At 37.2% G+C, this 21,089-nt stretch overlaps 1 protein-coding gene across 4 annotated transcripts in view; it reads right to left on the bottom strand.

The window, feature by feature from the left end:
* Window positions 1-21,089, bottom strand: part of CDK17 (cyclin dependent kinase 17) — a 92,770-nt gene that overhangs the window by 15,349 nt on the left and 56,332 nt on the right. For all 4 annotated transcript variants that reach the window (XM_064451274.1, XM_064451302.1, XM_064451283.1 and 1 more), the window contains 2 exons: window positions 19,015-19,148; window positions 2,035-2,160 (listed from right to left, as the gene is read on the bottom strand). In XM_064451274.1, coding sequence (XP_064307344.1) covers window positions 2,035-2,160; window positions 19,015-19,148 — 260 coding nt within the window. The remainder of the gene's footprint in view (window positions 1-2,034; window positions 2,161-19,014; window positions 19,149-21,089) is intronic.

The raw sequence follows: 21,089 nt of genomic DNA on the forward strand, positions 1-21,089 counted from the left end.
TTTGGTTGCCTACCACTCATAACAGAAACTTATTTTTAGATTCCTCAACCTACGATCAGTTTCCTTTTTCCTTCAAAATAATTTCTGAACTATTTAATTTATTTCTGCAATACACATCTGTCTAACTTGACTTACACAGAAACACTGATGCATCACACTTACAATCTCTTACTTCTAATGGCTGGTGCGTAAGAGGTACACCTATCCTACTGTGCATTAATGTACATGTACACACAAAATACAATTACCATAAAAGCTAATTTTTTTTGTTGTATTTCAAAGAAATACACCAGGCCTAAAGTATAACAAGTCCTCACTTGATACTTTTTGTAGTTTTTTTCCCTTTGATTGCTACTAAGCCTTGAAAAGAGACATGCCTTTGAAGCAGAGTACAATATTCATATACTGTAATTAACAGTCTGTTAGCAAGCTTCAATGACAATCTTGGAATAATAAGTCCTTGAATTTCTGGGTTTTTTTAAAGGTTAGTTTGAAATCCTGAAAGGACAATGCAGTAAATGCATGCCTGCACACCACAGCACTGCTGGCAGGTTTCATTTTGGACTTTTAAGCCCTGAAAGCGTTTTTAAAAGGCAAAACAAAACAACCTTGTGACAGGAAGCTGATTCCATACACACACGATATTCATTAGAGGGCACTGTTTTTCTGTCTGACTTCTAGAAGGTAAAGAGGAGAGAACTTCAGCTGCTCCCAGGGCTCACTATTGAAAGAGTAAGGGGATTCAGATATACAGGAAAATCCCTCCAGCCCCCAAATACTATATTCTGACACTGAAAAGGTTCTACTGAAAAAGTACTTCACCACCATCTGAAAAGAGAAGGTTTGGGGAAGTCTGTTCCTCAGTTCAATGCTACATCAGTAACTAGGCGGTTGAAGAGCTACAAAATTCTGGCACAAATATTTACACTTGCTATATTATTACTACTTCCAGTGTTTTGATGCAGTCTTCTTTCAATATTATTCTTGTAAAAGGTGACATGCAGATCAGAGCTTTAGTCTAGCACACTAAATTGTACTTTTTCAGGGGAAAAATACATGATAAAACTCAACCACTGCTTTGTTATAGACGTTATTAATTCACAAAGAATATATTTCACAGTTAATAAAACTAATTCACTAAATGTACTTCCACATTTATTTTTCAACAAATAAGCTACTAAATCAAGAAGACAAAGAATGATGTGGATTTCATAAACCTATCCAGTTTTTCTCTGCAAAGATTTTCTCACCAATGAATTTGCTCAGGAGGTCAGTAATGGCCTAGCAATTCTTTAAGACCTCGATTAACATAAAGAAAGCTGATAGATAAAATTATGATCGAATTTTTGTTAAAATAAAAACATTTTTGGAATATTTAACGATGCACATATTTTATGAGTTTCTAGCAGGATTTCTAGCATTTATACTCTAATTACAGTATAGGAATCCTCATTCTGCCATCTCCAAGGAAAGAGTTATTTTTTAAAATAACCCAATAATCTAAAAAGGTATATGTGAACTTATTGCTTCATATTTGTAGGAATCCACATATGCTTTTTAAAAAAATAATAAAAATTATCATCTCAACGGTAATTCTGAGAAAGAAAATATGTTATCAAATACAAGAACAGTGAGGAGGATCTGCCTTCATATTATGCTGCTTTGGGGTCTTCCTACTGTAAACACGAGAGCCCCTGGCTTGACCTAAGTCTATGTGGCCTATTTGCTCAAACAGATCATCCCTGCTCTAAAAAGCAAAAGGATTTAAGTATGCACTTCAGGAGTTCAGTTTAGCCACTGATTTCAATGGGTTAAGACCTTCACTGCGAAATGACAGGGCCAAGTTTGCAGAAGAAATATGGATGGAAGGATGAAATTCTTCAATGGATTTCGACAGGTGCACACTGAAGTTCAGGATGCAAAAGCCACGGTGTAAGTGAAGTTGAATCATACCTATGGCATACAGACATCCGCATGAAAAGAAATCTGAAGAACCAAGAGGTTGGTTAATCATGGCAGATGCGTTACACTTACTAGTGATGCTCTACGAGAACGTCGACTCATTGGCTGATCAAATGGTGGGCTGTTAATCTGCAGCTTTTCAAGATAGCCATCAGGTATCCTGATGTCAGCAGGCAGGGACAAACGCTTGTTCAAATCCTGCAGTAAATAATGTTAACAAGATAAAGGTCAACTATAATTCAGAATTTCCTGGAAAAAAATCTTTTAACACCTGTAGTGTTACTGTTACTACAGCGTTGCTATTTAAAACTGAAATATTTATATGAATGAAAAATAAGTAATTTCACAGAAATTGTTTTTAAAAATGCTCTCTTCTAATAATACTTCAAATTGCTTAGATAACAGGTTCAAAATTTCAGTGCTTTACAACCTCATTTCTTTAACAAGAGGAACGAAATATTAAAATGTAATTAATTACATTGTGGATAAATGTACTGAGTTTACTTGCATACTTATGCATACCTGGAATACCAGAAACTGATAATTCAGAGGCTGGTAAATACATTTCATATCATAATTACATTAGAATAACAAGAGATCTCCATGATTCAAAATATCTCACTCTCCCTTTAAAGTTATAAACTTGCTTCAACTCGCATTTTTTCAGTCTTACAAAACAGAGTCACTTCGTCATTGAGCCAAACTAGAAAAATGTATTAACGCTTGTAATATTTCAAGCTCTTTAGCATATGGTCATTAGAAAACCAAAACACCATTATATAAATGCAATTTTCCCTACATCAGCTTCTGTTTCTCACGAGTAAATTTTTCAGCTGTAATTTCTAAGACAAGAGGGAAACAAAATTACTTCACCTTTCAATAAACATGAAAAAAAGGGGTGTTTATGGGGGCAGCTGCACATTCTCATCAATTTTTTCTTTGGCTTTAATCTCAAACATGACGGAAAACGCAATACCAAATATTCTCTTAAAGCGGCCAGTCCCCACCATGGAGATACTAGGGCAATACATCCAGGCGCATAAAAAATGGGACGTGATTTCCAGAACAGCAGGAATAGTTTTTCAGTAAATGTAGTTTATCCAAGTAAAGGAAAATCACACTCAGCATCAAACTGTACAATCAACCCCCATGGATTCTGCCCTTAAGTTACGGGGACATCTCAGGAACCGCTGCTGTTTTCACGCTTTTTTTCTCTAGCAGAAGAGGGAATCTCCAGATTTCTGCTGGTGGACCTCAGATTTAATCAATACTGACCTGACAGCAGTATGATCTTCTTGATGCTACCCCTGTTCTATCTTACCTCCAGCTTTGAATTCTGGGTACCCTGAGCTAACCTAAACTCTGGCAGCTACAGCCCCATTCGGTTCCCCTCAGGCTTGGCCATGTGTTCCTACTCGTGTCTTTGCAGCAGCTTTGAATTATTTCAGCATGCTAAATCATCGAGAAACTATCTCAGGCGAAGTGCATAGCTTCCTGCCAGCTTTGTGCTCCAAACAGGTTCAGTGTAAGGTCACACAAGCTCACAGCCTGACCACAGGGCAAGAGGCAGCAGGGCAAGCCCAGGAAGCCGGCAGCTAAATTGGCTTAGGCTGCCACAGAACTGGATCATCAGACTTTTCAAGACTTGAGATCTTGGTGGACAACTTGCTAAGCTTTCAGTGTTGATAATGTATTTGAAACACGTATATGCATGATCTGTACATGTACCTGGAGCAACTGGAAAACAAAAAAAATCAGTTAAAAATATATTAAAAAAATGAATGTATTGTGGCAATTAGTGCAATTTCAGGTAAGACTGAAGTGCTAATACACATCCCCCAAATGATTGATCTACATATGCTATTCGCTACGGCCACTGGATACAGGCAGAAATTTTTTGAGAGATGCCACCGAAGCTTTAACTTCTGGCAGCTGATCCTCCTTTTTTCCTTTTGCTCCTCACACCTCCTTAGGTACAGAGTACAAAATCTATTAGCTTCTACTTTGCTGCCCAACGTCAGCTTCTTTGTGTAACTGGGAAAATCAGTGTCTGTATTTCTTATTTTGTACAGAATTTTTCAATTCTCATTAAACAAAAGAAGTACTGTTCACAGAATGGCAGCTTTGACCAACATTTTGAAGTGAAATTAAAAGAAAACAGAATGATGCCTCAGTTTTGGCAGCTTCCAATTTCTTTACTAATTTTCAACTTCGATATTTCAAATTTTTCAAAACGTTGGCAATTTTAGAACTGCCTGTGTGTTTTTTGGGAGAGTAGAGAAACTAATTAATTATAACAGCAGCTAGCAGTAATCCCTACAGTAAAACAGTATTTTCCACTAAAGAATTTTCCTTCTTTTTGCAGGCTCTGCTGATTCTATTTTTGTGACAGGCAACTAAAATTCAGTGAAGGTAGAGTCATCTGAAAAAAGAAATGTCTCTTCCCTACTGAAGAAGCTTCAGATTATTAAAATTAATTAAATAAATAAATTCACCCTATAATTTATTGCATTCTTCAGAAAATTCAGGTAGCTTATCAAAACAGATGAGCACAAAGGAAAGAGCTCTATGTTGCCTTAAAGAAAGTAGCTGTGTCACCTCACTGCAGCAGGAAACTGTGGAACTGCTGGAACAAGACAAGGATGGCAGGAAAAGGATAAGCACGTCTCTTATTCTACCATCCTATTGTTATCCCAGATCAACAGTGGGGCGATATCCTGATTTTCTTTCTCCTGTTGCTCAAGAACATAAAATAAAGCCAAAATTTGACAAATTCCAAGACAGCAGAAAAGAACTGAGCTAAGTTTTTCAATATAACTTCCTGAACACAGTAGATATCATCATTATCCTATATATCCTGTGGCAAATTAGCTTTCTCCTACTCCTATCTATTAATACCATGGCATAGAAACCTGCTGCAGTACTCTATTATTGTCCTACCGTGCTTGTTTGACAAGAAGTATTTTAACAGAGTCTGTTTATAGGGATACTGAAATCACAGACCACAACTCAAAGGCCTCATGAAATACTGAGTTGATTGTAACCCAAAGCTTTCCATCTGTATGTTCCCTCCTCCCACAGCACTCGTTCTTGGGGCAGCCAAAGGGGTGCTTCACACCCAGCTCCACAGCCTTGAAGAAGCATTTCTAAGCATACAAAATTGATGGGTATGTAGGAAGAAGGAAGCAAAGGCAATCTGAAAACTATGCCATTAACTGCGCACAGCGCCCGTCAAACAAACACATACCTTTTCAAATGGAGAGGAAGGGAAACAAAACAAGTCTAAGGTGCTTTACAGCTACTAAGAATTCATTACTTTGGAGTCCAGCTACCATAAAAACTGGAGATAACATTTTAGGTACCAGAAAATATTATAATGGGACCTAGCTGCAATTCTATTACAGAAGTCCCCTTCCTTCATTCTCATCTCAGAAGCTCTGTCTATGCCAGTTTTGCAATAGGCAATTGCAAACCCCCCCCATGACTTACTTCAGAGATCCATGTGACACCCTCAGGTCTAAGCTGAGCTTAAGCTGTAAACTAACATTTGGTGCTCCACAGTGCATAATACAGATATTGTTTGAATATAAGTACTTCCTGATGCAAAGGCCAAAACATATTCCAGTTTGGGGAAAAAACCCACAAACAATAGTATACTTTAAGTGTAAAACACCCCACCCCACCCTCAACAGCTGTCTTTAAAAAAAAACCAAAACCAACCCAGCGCAACCTGAGGGTAAAAGTAGAGATAGTTTTTTTTCAGAATTGTAATACCTGCTTATAGTATAATTTCTCTACTTACATTTGTAATATAATGGACAATATATGACAGCAATCACTTCTTTTTTCCCCCCTCAAAAAATGAGTATTTAGTGCCGGAAGCCTACATATTTGTCATGTTGTAAACAAAAACACTGACCATTTTCCTTAACTTCTTAGAGTTGAACAAAGTTTCTTTTCTGAGAGGAAAATATAATGATTTCATAGAAACTGCATCAGGTACCTTATAGATTTCTCCTCCTAATGATCTACACTACTACTCTACTTGCAACACTCAGGCATATTTGGCTGTGTTGAAATGTCAACCACACCAAGACTTCTTTATTTAAACCATATATTAAAATTGTTACCTACCAGTCGGAAGCCTTTTATGACACTAATATTTGAAAGGTCATAAAGCTACATATATAAAGTCACATTTATAAAGTCCTCTTCGTACTATAATTATCCTTTACCTAACTGCCTAATATAGGGAAAATTAAAGAAAGTCATTTAGATGGCAAACCAAAATACCTGAAAGACAGAAATTAGGTTTTGTTTGCCTGTACAACCTTAATTCCTCCTAGTTTTTGCAATAATTGAAGCAACCAGCTCTTGGGAGAAGAAAGCAATCATAATAAAATGCTATCCAGCAATATGAAAGAGGATTCATTAGACGTGCATGAGAGAAATAAGCACAACATTCCTAGTAGCTAAACAGAAAACCTGGAAACAAAAATTACATTGGTTTGACACAGCTGAAAACCCCAGTTAATTTAACTGAGATTATGTCAAAAAGAAAAGTGAGAACCCTACTATCCGCCAGCCAATTTTGAGCCTTGAGCGTTCAAGACCAGGCAGTCTGCTGAGGCTTAGGCAACCTGTTCAGCTGATGGCAGCAAGAGACTTATTCCCCCACTGCGGGCTGACCCCGGCAAACAGCCAAGCCTGCACCCAGCTGAGCGCTCGCTCCCTGTTCCCAGCGGGTTGCAGAGAAGACGGAAGGACGGTGAGGAGACTTGTGGGTGGAGGTAATGACAGTTTAACAGGGAAAGGAAAAGCTGTGAGCCCAAGCAGAGTGGAAAGAGGAGCTGATTCACTGCTTCCCATCGGCAGGCAGGTGTCCAGCCACCTCCTTGAAAGCTGGGCCTCAGCACAACCAGCGGTGGTTCAGGGAGTGGAAGACAAATGCCATAGCCGCATATGTCCCCTCTTCCTCCTCTTTTCCTCCAGCTTTTATTGCCGAGCGCCACATCAGACGGTAGAGAATAGCCCTTTGGCCAGTTTGGGCCGGCTGCCGAGCCTGGGGGAGGCAACCCATCTCCCTGCTGGTGCTGAACAGCCTTTAAGGAGACGTCACCCAGGCCAAGCACTGACCTTAGCATATGAGGCCCAGACCTGTATGTTACATGCAATCGCTCATCTCCGCTCCTTCATGCTGCTTGTGCAGCCATCTCATTGCAATCTTGCTACTGCTGCTTTAGTAGCAGCAACACCTGCTCTCCTGAACCCCGGGGCTTGCTGCTGTTTTGGCATGATGCCAGGCTGGAGTGCAAGCAACAGCAGTAAACAGTGATTTTTAAGAATTTCTAGTTCTCTTAAACCTCTGCGGAATTCCATGAAACCATGAAAAAGACACTTTCTGGACAGATATGGACTTTGTCCATACTAATTTCAATGACCAGCTGAATCTAATGATGTGTTAGCATTTCTCAGACAAAAGAGAATGAAAAAAAACCCCACCCAAACCCTTAAACCAAAGAAAATTACTAAAACCAATCAACTTTTTATAAGAAAACATATTATTAATATAATAATAAATTATTAGCAGGCTGTTAAAAATGCAGGCTGTTACAAGACCCTGCTATAATGCTGTTTAAAGAAGTAATAAGGAAGCATGTAAAATTAATGGTAGGGCTGATTATTTTCCCTAGGCTCTTTAATTTTTGATATTTAAGATTTTGAGCTTGTCAACACTACAGAGTTAAATGTCCATTTTTAACCTTAATTAATTTTGCATCCCTTTATGAACCTTTTAAATTTTTATTTCATTTTTTTTTAAAGGTAGTAGAGTAACTCCCTATGTTATGTATCCTTTTTTAAACCTAACAGGTGTGTAAGTGGTGTAAATAGACCCTCAACTATGCAGAGGGAATCTGCGTGCATTCCTTTATAACTCTAACAAGTAAAGATTTACTGGAATGCAAAACCTTAGCTTTCAGGGACAACAAACTACTTTAGGTAATAAAAACTATCTTTTAGAAAATTAAAATGATAGTATTTTCTTGTATGCCACTTATTTATTTTTCCAAATGAGGTCAATTAATAACATTTTCTAGTTTGATTCTTTTCTGGTTATCTTTAGGGTCAACTTGCAACAGAATATATCAGTGTTCAATCAACACGGTACTGTTAAACGCTGAAAAGCTTACAGTTAATTGTATGTTGCTTAATGAGCTATTTCTTGATCCAGTTCCAGACTATATTCTGGAGAACATATTCAGGCACCAATTGCTTTGCTAGGGTAGCCAGAACACTCATAGCAATTTCCCCCTCCTCTACATCTTAAAACCCCATTTTCTATCTTCATGTGCAATGCTTATTCACAGTCTTGCTTTATTACTGGCTGATAAATGCATACTATTTTTATAATTTGCCTGAAATGAGAATCACATTTGTCCTACTCTGCTTGATGGCAGATAAACATACAAGCATTTGTGACACTAATATCACTGTCTTCTGTGGAGGTAAACCACCCCAACTCATGCTTATCTTTACTCTCTGTTTCTAATGCCAGCCACAGCAAATGCTCTGAGAAGAGCTACACTATGCAGAACCTTTTCTTTTTTCTGGCTAGTACCCAACTGCATTGCTGTAACTTGATGTCTATGTTCTGTGTACCACTGACTACTAACGCTTGGGCACAAGAAGAGGAGACAGGCATTTGAACTTAAATACTGCAGGTTCTGTGAGCTGAGTAACGTAACCTAATAAGTAAACAAACACATCTTCCAAATAAAAAACCCCAAACACCTCCTGTTTTTTCACACATATTTGGAAGTAAAAAACCAAAACCCCAAACCGTTTTGTTATCTTTACTTCCGGTCCCCATTTGGATGTCCCAAAACGCTGCTGCAAATACCAGCTTCTTCACTTGCCACCCATAGTAAACCATTCACAACAGTCCAGTACTAGCATTTTATTACCACATTCTGCTTTTCACATCTGACTTTCGAACAAGTCTATTTCTTTTCCAGCATATGCTACTCTGATCTCCTATTCCCCATAATACAAGCTTACCAGCTATTCCTCTTTCTAATTGCTTGTCTTGACCCGTATAATATTCTTTAGTGCCATCCCATGACACTTTTTCAGAATGTCTCATTCCTGGTCAACAGATCTATTTTCACTTCTCTTAAACTCTGTCAAAAAAGTACATTTTTCCAAAGAATGAACCTATTCCTATTTGCGAAAGCAACACTTAACTGTTCGCACTTTAAATCAGCCGTTAAAATCAACAATTTCTGTTTTTCCTTAACTCACCATTTATTTTTTGCCACGATGCACTACATATTTCAGCAAATTTCACTGAAGTGAAGTAAAGATGACTCTGACTCAGGATATAGAATGTTTGAACTCCACATGTTAAAAAAAAGCTCTAAAAAGAAGCTATTTGAAATATTCACACTTTTTAGTCTGGCTTCTGATGATTCAAATCATTAAGTCTTTGACTTGTACAGCACATTTAGATAATAAATACTAATATTTTCACAAAACAGAATAACAGTAATAAAAAAAACAACCCACAGAAAATTGCCCTAGGGAAGGATTTGTTGAGGCATTCCCGAGCCCAATCCTCATCTTCACTATGCTACAAAAAGCGGAAAAACTAAGATACTTTTATTTTTACCCCTTAACAAATGTGCCGATTTGCAGACTGTTTCTTTCTTGCTGTAGTAGCAATGGTAAATTTTTCCCAAATCTGTTGGGCTACAAATGCCATTGATCTTTCAACTGCTAGGCTGCTACTGCACTCCACAACCGCAGCAAGAGAAGGAAGATTCAGGCTTCTGCCAGTGAAGCAGTAAGAGGCAAAAAAACAAAGAGCAGCCCTGTAGTACCAAACGACTCATCAGAAAAACTGGAAGCAAAAACCATGGTATCATGGGCCTCAGTCTGATGACAGTATCAGCCTCAGTTCACTTTTCCTTGAAAGTTTCATTTAGCTAATCTAACAGCCGTCTACCTCCAAACCCAGTATTTCACTGCCTGTGGCCAGATGTTCCCATTGCTTTGTGGAGGAGAACAGGCTCTAAGCTAACGACATCGTGATGTGGTGTAAGAAAAGTCAACTGGCAGAAAACTATCCCTTCAAAACAAAGCGACTGCTTATCTGCTGATGCAAGTTTAAGAGCCAAAAGAAGGAGGAAGCTGGCTTTGTCAGGAGCACGTAGTCAGTGGATGACAAACTGTATTGCCAAGCTGCATCATTATGCAGCAATCCTTACTGCTTTGGTTCTTCAGTCTGTCGATAAGGCGCATTTCCAGACCAACCATTACTTATGGTACATAATTAATATATGGCAGCACACAACAAGCTCTCCACCTCTCCCTGAAATTTTAGCTTTTAAGAATATTGTTAAATTCCATCAATAAAATTTTGTTACAACCTCACAAAGAAAAAGAATTGTTCTTCTAAGTCTACAGACATCAGTTTGACAGCCCAAACAATCCACTATAGATTAAATGAAAACGCTTTGCTCTCTTGTGTAAGCATCGGTCTGAATTAGTCTTCTCACCAGTTTGAGCAAATACCAGCGAGACATGTCAGCTGCAACCGCAAGCTGTTCACTAATAAGTCATAGTGCTTTTGTTCACTGGAGAATGTCTAACAAGATCTAAAATGCTACATCGTATAACCCTCTATGCATCACTGTTCAACTTCATGGCATGCTTACTTTTACAAAACCCACTTTTTACAGTATTCTTTCCTTGCATATTTTAAATAAAAATGTGTTATGTACTATTTTATGATACACAAAGCAAACAAATTAATTGAAAAGTATTTGTTTATGCCAATGAGAATTTAAACACTGTAATATACAGCCTTATATGCGTGTACTTACTGTATCATTTTAGTATCAAATACTATATGGAGTTTTTTCCTGAAGGTTGCCTTATCAAATTTCAGCATATTTTTATCAAATGAGAGTTAGCACAGTTGAAGCCAACTGGATCCTCTACAGAATTATGACACACAACAAGACTGCTAGAGGCAAAAGCAAACAGAAAAAAAAACCCCAACAATTCCAAATCAGATAATATATTCATAGAAAATTTTGTTGTTACAGCCTTGTAGACCTCCATGGTCTTGAAGCAAAACACCAGCATATACATTCACCAAAAGAAACCTATAGCATCCTTGTAGCATTCTATATCACCATCTTTATAAATAAGCCTTGATTACTGTAACCAAAATAACTATTTCAACAGCTGGGATGAGTTATCTATAATACTTTTCCTATTAGGTATATAAAACCATCATCGTCCCTCCACTCAACTAACGTGTAACTATAATTTCACTGTGATGCAGAAAGTGCATTTTTTTTCTGCCTTCTGCTGGAGGTTTGTACTTGAGTAGTACATTTTCCCTTTCTACTTGAATTTTGTTCTTATTATTTTACTGAAAACATTGAATCACAATGAATCAAACACTATTCTGTTAAATTTGAAGAGAGGGTATTCAAAGAACCTCTCCTTCTGTTAGAAGAAGTAATGAAAATATAATCTCGAGACCCATCTACAAAGGATCACTGCTACCTCTCACTCCAGAAATCCATGCTGGTTTTCAGCCAGGCTATTGAAATACAACACAATTCAAGAACACATCAATTTTGAGCACTGAATCATGTGGCTTTTTATATTTGGGACAGGAATGACCCAAGATATGGAATTCCTTCATCAATTAAATCAATATGCCAATCAAGTCAAGTATACAAAATATTTTCAGGGATTTTATCATGAGACTGAGCCCACATGCTGTTTCATACCCAGGAGAAATACCAGTCACCACACAGATATTCTACGTCCTCTGCCCCCTCCTCATTATAAACATAGTTTGTTAGATTTGATGTTGAGATGCTACCAAAAAGTGAGGAGCAAGTGCAATCATTGAAATATTGATATTATTAATAATTCTAAGGTTTAGTCTCTATTTTGGGACTAGGAGTCATATTTTCTGAGCACATCTGCCATCATCAATCAACAAAGCAAGGATTTTACCTGCCAGGACTTCAAGAAAGTTATCACCAATACCTACAGTAGCTATGGCCACTCAAATAAAGATATATAATAATTTTCTTAAAAGCACAGAAACCAGAAATCGCAAGCAGATGCCTTTGCTTTTCTTTATTTTAGCACAATGAAAAACTTTTCAAGAAATCTTCTCAGCAATATTTCTAACAATTAGTATTTTGTGCTGCTACTACTACAACAAAAATTAGAATTTTAGGTCAACAGACAGGATTTTTGATGTAAGCAGTAAAAAATATGAATTTTGAACAACAACTTCTTCAAAATACTTTTAACAAGATTTTAATTTCATGGATATGCTGTTTAGACTACCAACTAGCTGAATAAAACTGCTCTTTCATTCTTTTTTTTTTTTTTAAACCCAAACAACAACAAAAAAACACCAGTCAGATTTTTCTTTACTTCATATCTCCCAGCAGTTTCAAGGTGAAAGGTTGAAACTGTTCAGCACAAACTCAGTATTCAGAAACTGCATTCCAGAAGCTTCTATTCACAACCAATAAAACCAAACCAAACATCTGTGACACACAAAACCAGTTTTGAAAAATCTGAGAAAGGAGAAATTAAACTCAAACGTGAGATATTACTTTCTTTTCATCAAGTGTATAAATACACAGGGAATTTGTGACAAATTATACTAGAAATATTTCAAAATTATTCTTGGGGAGGTTTTTTTGTTATTATTTTATTGCATCTCAGAGAGCTCATAAAGAGGTGAACTTAGAGAGTATCAGGAAGAATCAGGAAAATAATAGTAACCATAAAAAGATCATGTTTGATTTTGTTCGTCTGGCTAAATTATCAACTGTTATCATGCCATGGCATTAGCCTCATAACATAAAACCTGCTGAAATCTGGGCTTTGATGGGGTTTGACTCAGTGGTAGGTGCTGGGCAGTAACAGATACTAATAAAGCAAGCTCTGCCTTATTTACTACTACACTTGCCTGATTTTTAAACAGAGATTTCTGTTACATGTTCATCAGTTTCCATAACAGAGTAGTAAGAGAAACTGCCCAAAAGGAAGGGGTAACATAAATTAATCAGCTTACAAGAAGAATGAGGTGGAAGGGAATGGAACTGGAAAAAATACCATGAGAAATATTCAAAATAAACCAACTTATTGAATACAGAAACTGGGAATCTGACCTTCCTGGACAGGACAGCGAGGCTGGAATGCAGGGTGTGAAACTGCATCCGAGTACTTACTTCTTATCTGCTGCATTCCAGTAACTACTGGAGATGTGTTTTGTAGATGGCTGAACACATCCAGTGTAACAGCACAATACTCTTAGATGGAACTTAAAAGGATAACTAAGTTGTGAGAAAGCAAAACCAAAAAAAGCAGATATTCCATCCTTATAGAAATGGTACTGCCTAGCATGGTAACTTCTCTAATGGAAGAAGCATTAGCAAGTGGAATGCAAGAACTTTAGCATAATGATTACAACAGTTCCTAACAGAAGGGCAAAGAACCATCAGCTGCTGATAACAGTTACCCCTAGAAAATATAATAAAAGGCAGGTTAAAGAAGTCTGTCTGTTATCCAAGCTCAAATTAATGTTCTGTTGCAGTGTCAGTTTTCTTCTGTAGAAGAAATGAAAGTCTACTAATCAGAAAGATCAAAAGGAGGTTCATCAGTTTTGTCAAAAGCATATTAGCAATTTAGAACATGCGCTTGTGTTTTTAGAAGAGGTATTTCAAAACCATCAAGTTTAATGTGAACTTGAAAGCAGGAGTCTACAAAAATAATACCATATTTTCTAGTGTAACCTTGCAAAAGATTGAGACAGGCGCCAAGCATGACTGAATGGAGATAATACAATGACCGCTGAAAAATCAGTGTCTTGATTTTATTCAGCTTCAATTTTTTTTCTGCCTAGTTCTGAAATCTTCTCGTAGGTGACCACATGCTTGGATTCACAGAAGAGACGATCAGAAGAAAAGCTGCACATTCTCAGGAGGTGCAGACAAGGAGGTTAGACAACATCCAATAAATAAGGCAGAAAGAGTTACGCATATGGCTGCCAACCACAGAAAGAAGGGCAAAGGAAGAACCTTTGCTCAGAAAAGGCGCTGTGTAGTTAATCCCTGCTGAGGGTTCAAGGGAGCCTCTTGAGTGGCAAGAGATGTAGGGCTGAAAGTTCAGGCTGTCTTTGATACAGTGCTTCCTGCCTCCACAACTAATGGCAGGAGAAAATACTGTACTGCCTCTGACCAAAAGCCTGGATCAGTACTGCCATCCAGTCTGCTGTTAAAGAATTTAAACAATTTAATGGAGCCAAGAGTGCCCTATTTGCACATGTGAATGGGGACTTACACACCACATTCTAATCTGAAGCCTACCAACAGAGAATCTTAGTGCTACATCAGTTGAAATATCAATTAATTTTGTGAGCTTTTATCAGGAGAAGGTATGTCAAGTTACTCAAGCTATGCCAAGACCCCTCAAGCAGTCACACTCGTGGTAAACAGCAGAGCTCACCAAAAATTTATTTCTCATCTACGTTCTTTCTTCTGGAAGGTGACCAGTACAATGCACACATGACTAGAGGATCACTCCAAAGCCTTTGTATTTCTATCTGTTCAGCTAAAAGCACTAACCCCGCAGCTAATCCTCCCAGGGGAGAATTATACCCTATAGCAATGTGGTAGGAGCAGCCTGATCTGGAACACGCTCCTGTCACTAATGTGACAGTCAGACGGATAAGAACTGTTTCTCAGGATAAAATATCTGGGAAACAGGCTGGTGAACAGTGGGTTATGGGCCCTCTGCCAGTTCACATGCAAAGACAGCTTACAGACCTTGGACTTCTGGGAAAGGGAAACAGATGTTTCAATTTGCACAGACGGTATCTCCCTATTTTTTATCCACCACAGTTCTTAATGAAGCATTCACTACCCAGTGCATGGGCACAGAGCCCCCAGTGAACGCTTATAGCTTGAAACATTAATTTATATTAATGCATTACTGCCCATGTCTGTTCCAGCAAATCAAAGCGAAAATGCTTTAAACTAACTCCATGATCTGAAAAAGTGTTTCTCATTTCATGATGAAAGCACCTGCACTTAAAATACAGACACACGTGTTCATTCTTTGGCCTTATTGCTTCTGGCCCTTGAAAAAAATTATTCCATACATTTGTTTTGATAAACAGTTTTACTGATTTACTAAGTAATCATTAATATTAGCATTAGATTAGTAGACATTTTAATTAAAACCTAACAGCTGTTAGAAGCCAAATTCCTCACACAATGGATGTTCACACCTACTGTCAGCATGGTTCCTGAATGAGGGGAAGGAAAAGAAAAAAAAAGTGACCGCTTTACAGCCCTTTAGTAGCCTGTAGATTACAGGCAAAATAAACTTTATCTAGGCAACACAATGAGATTCTGGTATGTTCTCCTTGTTTTCTAAGCACATGATAACAATGAACAATCATTTTAAAAATATCTAGTCCCATAACTGCAGCGTTGTCAAATTCAGAAGCAAATGCATATCATCTCCCTGTCTGTAGTAGTCATGCTGGCCTAAATTTTATATGTCATTTGGGGGAGATGACAGATTGCAAGCTGGTATCTCCATAGCTGCTGTTGTGAATGGAAAGATTTCACCCCAGCAGATTTTCCACTGCGGAGCAGGATTCTTTCTCTCTGCAGTATCACCACTTCATCTCTAAAATGCTTCACATTTAGGTTACATTGCAGTATGATGGTTTCCTACCTAAACCAGGTCAATTTAGGGTTATGAAATTTCAGCTTTCTATTGCAATGGAGATTCTGCTACAAAAAACACATTTTCTAGTTGCATCTCCATTGTCTATTTTGCACTTTTCTGTCTTCCAGGATATTTCTGTATGAGAATTTTAGAAAGATCAAGTTTTCTCTCCCAACAACATCTTTCATATACCCTGGACAAGAGAATCTGTTAGCTCTTCGACAATACAGTTTTATTTGTAGCTCTGAATTATTTAATTATTACAGAGAAAGCAGCTTTATCACATAATTCACTACAGTGGGGATGGACACTACGGATCAAAATGTGTATTCTAATGCACAAAACATCGCAGGAATACTACTACTCAGTATTGGTAATTAGCACTTTGCAGTATGCATGTTTCTAGCATGCATTTTTTAAAATTTGTTTGGTTTTTTGTGGGCTGCTAATTTTCAGAATTCTAGAGGAAGTTAAAGCTGAGCATGAAAAATTTGGTTATACACACAAAGTTCTTACAAGTAAAAAGGACTGTTACAGGGTTTCAGCTTTACCTGATTAGTTACCTTCAAAACAAACCAGGACTTCTGTCAATATTGGCCAAACTAAACACAAAAAAGTATAGTCACAGTGTGACAAGCACGTTCATCTTAATGCAGAAGAATGAGAAATATCAGTGTATTGAGTTTATCCAACTTTGTATATTTAACCAAATACATTCTACAATGGATTTGAAGTGTGACTAATGACTTCAGCAGACTACAGCAAAAACACACTATCACATACATACTAATTTACTCAAACCTGCATGTATAATGTACAGCTGTAACTCATTCTAAATGACTATAAAGGGAATATGGCCTCAGGCTACCCAATGTCGTCTAGAGATGACAGATCCCCACAAACCAGCAAAATAAAATGGAAATAGTAACTTACAATAACGATTGTTTTTTGCACTTTATATAACCAAATTACTACTATTGAACCAGCCAGCTCCATGGCACAAATCACTCAAGGCATGCAGGCAAGATTTGGTACAAGAGGAAACCTTTACTTGGTTCCCTCAAAGGCTGAAGAAGCACGAAATCCCATTCCACGAACAGCAAGACCAGTAAAACCTGGTTTTCTGTGGATGCACATCTTGATACTCAACTTGTATGATGATACTGTGTCTTTTAATAAAGGCTGCATCTTTCCTAGCAGTGGATGCATTAGCAATCTCTCCTGATGCAGAGCATTTTTTCCCCAGAAATTAATAGAAAATTAACGTCTGAGATCTCCATCCATCTGTCAAAACTGACAGAAAATGGCCCATGGGAAAAATAAGAGGACAGAAAGGCAGGCAGAAAATGTAATCACTTAAGGCCTTTTCACTTAGGAAACGAGAAAGTTGTCTGAAAAGATTTTGATAAGGAAGGTATTTTAACCAAAGCTACGAAGACTTAGAGTTTTTTTTCCTCTGGAATACAGAAACAGATAAAAAACCCACCTGCTACGCTAGAAAGCATTTCTAAGAAGTAAACTTAAGTCAACCAAAAATACCTATCAGTGACAGCATTCTTAAAATTCAGAAGTGAGTGTGTTCTAGACATTAGCTTGAAACGTTATTGGAAAACTCACCATATCAATACCGAAGTGATTTGGCAGAAATGTTATAATTCTCACAGAATATACAGGAATAGCTGCCAAAAAATTAGTGCTTTTATTGACTGAGCCAGTCAATGAAGAAACTATGATAATTTCAATCAAAAACAAATGCTTGGAATTTGGAGAAAATTAGCATTGGATAAACACAACTGAAATAAAAGCTCCCCAAAGCCTCTGAAGCAGTTAATATTAAAACTGTTTCACAATTAAAGAGGCTAATGAAAAGATACTTTTATCTGATACCTTCTGAAAAACTACACAGGAATTTGCTGAACTTTAATGACCATTCCTGAGTTCTTTTGTAATTTCTTTTAGAGTTTCTTGAATCCTAATCTCAAAGGGAATCCTTTAATGGTTCTTAGCCCTCTCTGGAAGACTTGACTCATTTCCACTTCAGTTTGCTAATTTCATTATGTGTAATTAATTTCCCTACTTTTTTCCTGTTCTAAATGCACATTTCAAAATGCAGAGGAAACAGACAATAAGCAAAAAGTAAATAATCCTTTTAAATAATTTGCTTGATTTTTAGTGTCTCCAGCATACATTCTGATGTGCAAATTTTCACAATAACTTTTTTTCTTAATTTAAGCATCCTGCATAAATCAATAGATCCACCTTAGTTCTCCGAAAGTACACAGCCCAACTTTGCCAGCCTTTAGATCAAACCTGAGTCTAACATAAAAATCTAGGAATTTTAAGACAAAACCCCCTAGGTGCTAGAAATGATATAATTAATACAGCTAATTCACAAGTTCTTGGAATCTGGCCAGCATTACATGCTTGGAGTCTTGAAATTCCAAGCATAATGGAATGCCTCACAAATAAAAAAATTTTGGCACGTACATCCTACTGTAACTTATCCAGATCTGTTTCCCCAATTCTGTATTCAATATCAGGCTTTGAACGAAGATTTAAAATCTTACAAAATATGCATATTGGTACGTATGCTATAAAGCAGCAACTACAACATTTTAAATGCTTCTGTAACAGAGGCATCATTATAATTTTAACTTTTATACACTCAAGAAACAGGGAAGTGTTCTGTTTTTCTTCACCAAGGGAAATGACAACAAAGCAAGCACAAGGGTGGCTAGTATTCATAATGAGACTCATAAATAAAGGAAATTATGTGCACAGTTATTCATAAGGTACTTTTCCTCCTTTTGTTTACCATCCTGTAAAGTTCCGTTCATTAAAAAACAGGAAGAGAGGGAAAGGCTGAAGCAGTCAGGACCATTGCTGCTGTAGCATTAGTTTTACAAAGATAAAACAGTCTTAAGTAAGAAACGTCTAAACACTGTATCTTCTTGAATATTCTCAGCAAATTGCACAGAATGTGACAGAAAGATATTCTAATGCTACACTTAAATTCTTCCAAAAAATCCAAGTTTCAAAACTTATTTAATTTTCAAAATTAACAGCTTATAAACAATGCAAGATAACCATCTGACTTGTGTGACAAATGGAGACAGAAGTTTAAGTACTATTAAAATAATGCTCTCTGCATGAAATATGTGTCAGAATGGCTACAGTTAATTGAGAAGCCAACCAGTTATAATCAACAATCAACCCCCAACTCTCTTGTTGATTTAAGTGGCCATTATATGAAAAGTAAATTACCTCCATTGAGATTCGTCTGTGTATCCGGTTTCTGAGACAAACACCTGTGGGAGACTGAACTTCATCAGATGATGTTCCAGAAGCTTGGTCACTTTCACCATCTGACCCCATTTTCAGGTTTTCATGAACAATATCTTTAAAAAAAAAAATCAAAACCAGTTAATCAGTATCCCATCAAACATCTCTCACACAGATGGAAATCAACTCTATCATTACTGTGTATTGGGTTTTATGGCAGAGTCAAAGACTCATCACAGTCATGATAGTCTTAATATACTTTTTGTGGCTCAGGAATTAAAAAAATGAACAGGATTGCCCTACAGGACTTCTACATAAACCTCATTATTTTTCTTACTCGGTTTGCAGCAGAACTCAGTCTTCCAAAACAAAAGACAGACAGTCCGATCCCAATTTTCATTCCTGTAAGCCACCTTCCTCTCACAGGTTCAGTTCCTGAACTCCCTCTCTACCTTCCTCTCTTTTTGCTGCTCTTGGATATAAAACATTAATGAGAATATTTAAAATTTTCAAATCAGACTACCTGATGTTAGCCACCCAAATGTATCTTTAGAAAACCTAAAAAAAACTCCCCCAAACCTAAAAGGTATAGGCGTTATTTTCAGAAATGCCAAATATGGAAACTTCAGACAAAAACCAGGAGGTGTGGAAGAAGGGGACGTATTCTGACCATCTAAACAGAGGCCTACAACACACAAATGGATTCAGCAGAGGACCTGATATTCAGGTGCAATTAAGTGAAATTTGTGACCCTATGGAGGAATTCAGGTAACAGACTGCCCGAGTTATATGATGTTGCTGGATCTTCATGTCAACTGAAATCGGTACTTTCAACACAATCCTGTAGATTCATCCGCACACAAGAGTTTATGTGTGTTAGGTACATACATACACATTACTTTTAAGCACCACAGGATCTTCCACGCTCTGGAAGACAAACACTAATGAATGAAGATCAAGGTGGTGTCATTAATAGCATAAAGAGCCAAACAAATTGCAAAAGGACACGTAATGTGAAATTGGTCATACAAGGAATTCACTATGAGTAATGCTCCATCATCACCTCTGAAATATTTGAACTCCAAATTACTAGAGAGATTATACTTCTTATACTTACACATATAAAGGAGGTGTTTCAAAAGACACCAATTGCCCTGCCCTCTCCCAATCCTTGGTATTAAGTATGATCTTGTACAGGGTAAAAGAGAACCTGAGGAACAACTAAAAATCTCAAAACTCTACCCCTATAAAAATGCTAATACTAGCAAAACTCACAGAACTCAATATACTCACAGAACTCAATATACACATTTTATTACTATCAACAACCAAAAAAGCTGGACTTCCCACAAAAAAAAAGCCTTGAGGCCAAGGTATGGGTATCAACACATGTTCTAAAACGTTCGTCTAGATTGGCTCTCACAGAATCACACAGACTTCAAAATATCAAATCCTTCCTCACTACAAAGAATTTCCTTTTACAAAAAACAGAATGGGTAGAAAAAGATTAACTCATAGGGCACCACCAGCACGTATTTTAACTGAAAGTACTGTAATCAAACACACAAACTAAGCATGCATCTCGTGCACAAAGCAAATTTTCCAGCAGCAATGCAGATCTGAATTGGATTTAGATTAAGAATCTACATTGCATCAGAATTATCCCTGCAAGTCACACTCAGATTTGGACTGAATGAGAAGAAAAAATACTCTGCACTCTTTGCATCAGAAGAGGCAATCTTCAGGCTTCAACCAAGGTAAAGAATCATCAGTGCTTCTAAAGGCATGGTAGTTTGAACTAGAGGAAAATATTTCAAGAAAGCAGTCCCTAAAGATCAGTCTTAACCTTAAGCTAAGCAGACAAAACGTGACTCCTTTTTGGCAAGTCTCTAAGAAATCTCTCTTATTCTCTGTAGTGACTTGATAGCTGTCTTTTAAAAAATCTCTAAAACACTGTAGGAAATTACTTTTAGTAATATAAAAGCATTGTTGAAAACACTGCAGCAAAGCTGCTATGCTAGCATTGTTGTGCTTGGTAAACTGCACATTCACCATAT

Source organism: Phalacrocorax carbo, chromosome 1, assembly GCF_963921805.1.
Source record: "Phalacrocorax carbo chromosome 1, bPhaCar2.1, whole genome shotgun sequence".
Classification (NCBI taxonomy): Eukaryota; Metazoa; Chordata; class Aves; order Suliformes; family Phalacrocoracidae; genus Phalacrocorax; species Phalacrocorax carbo.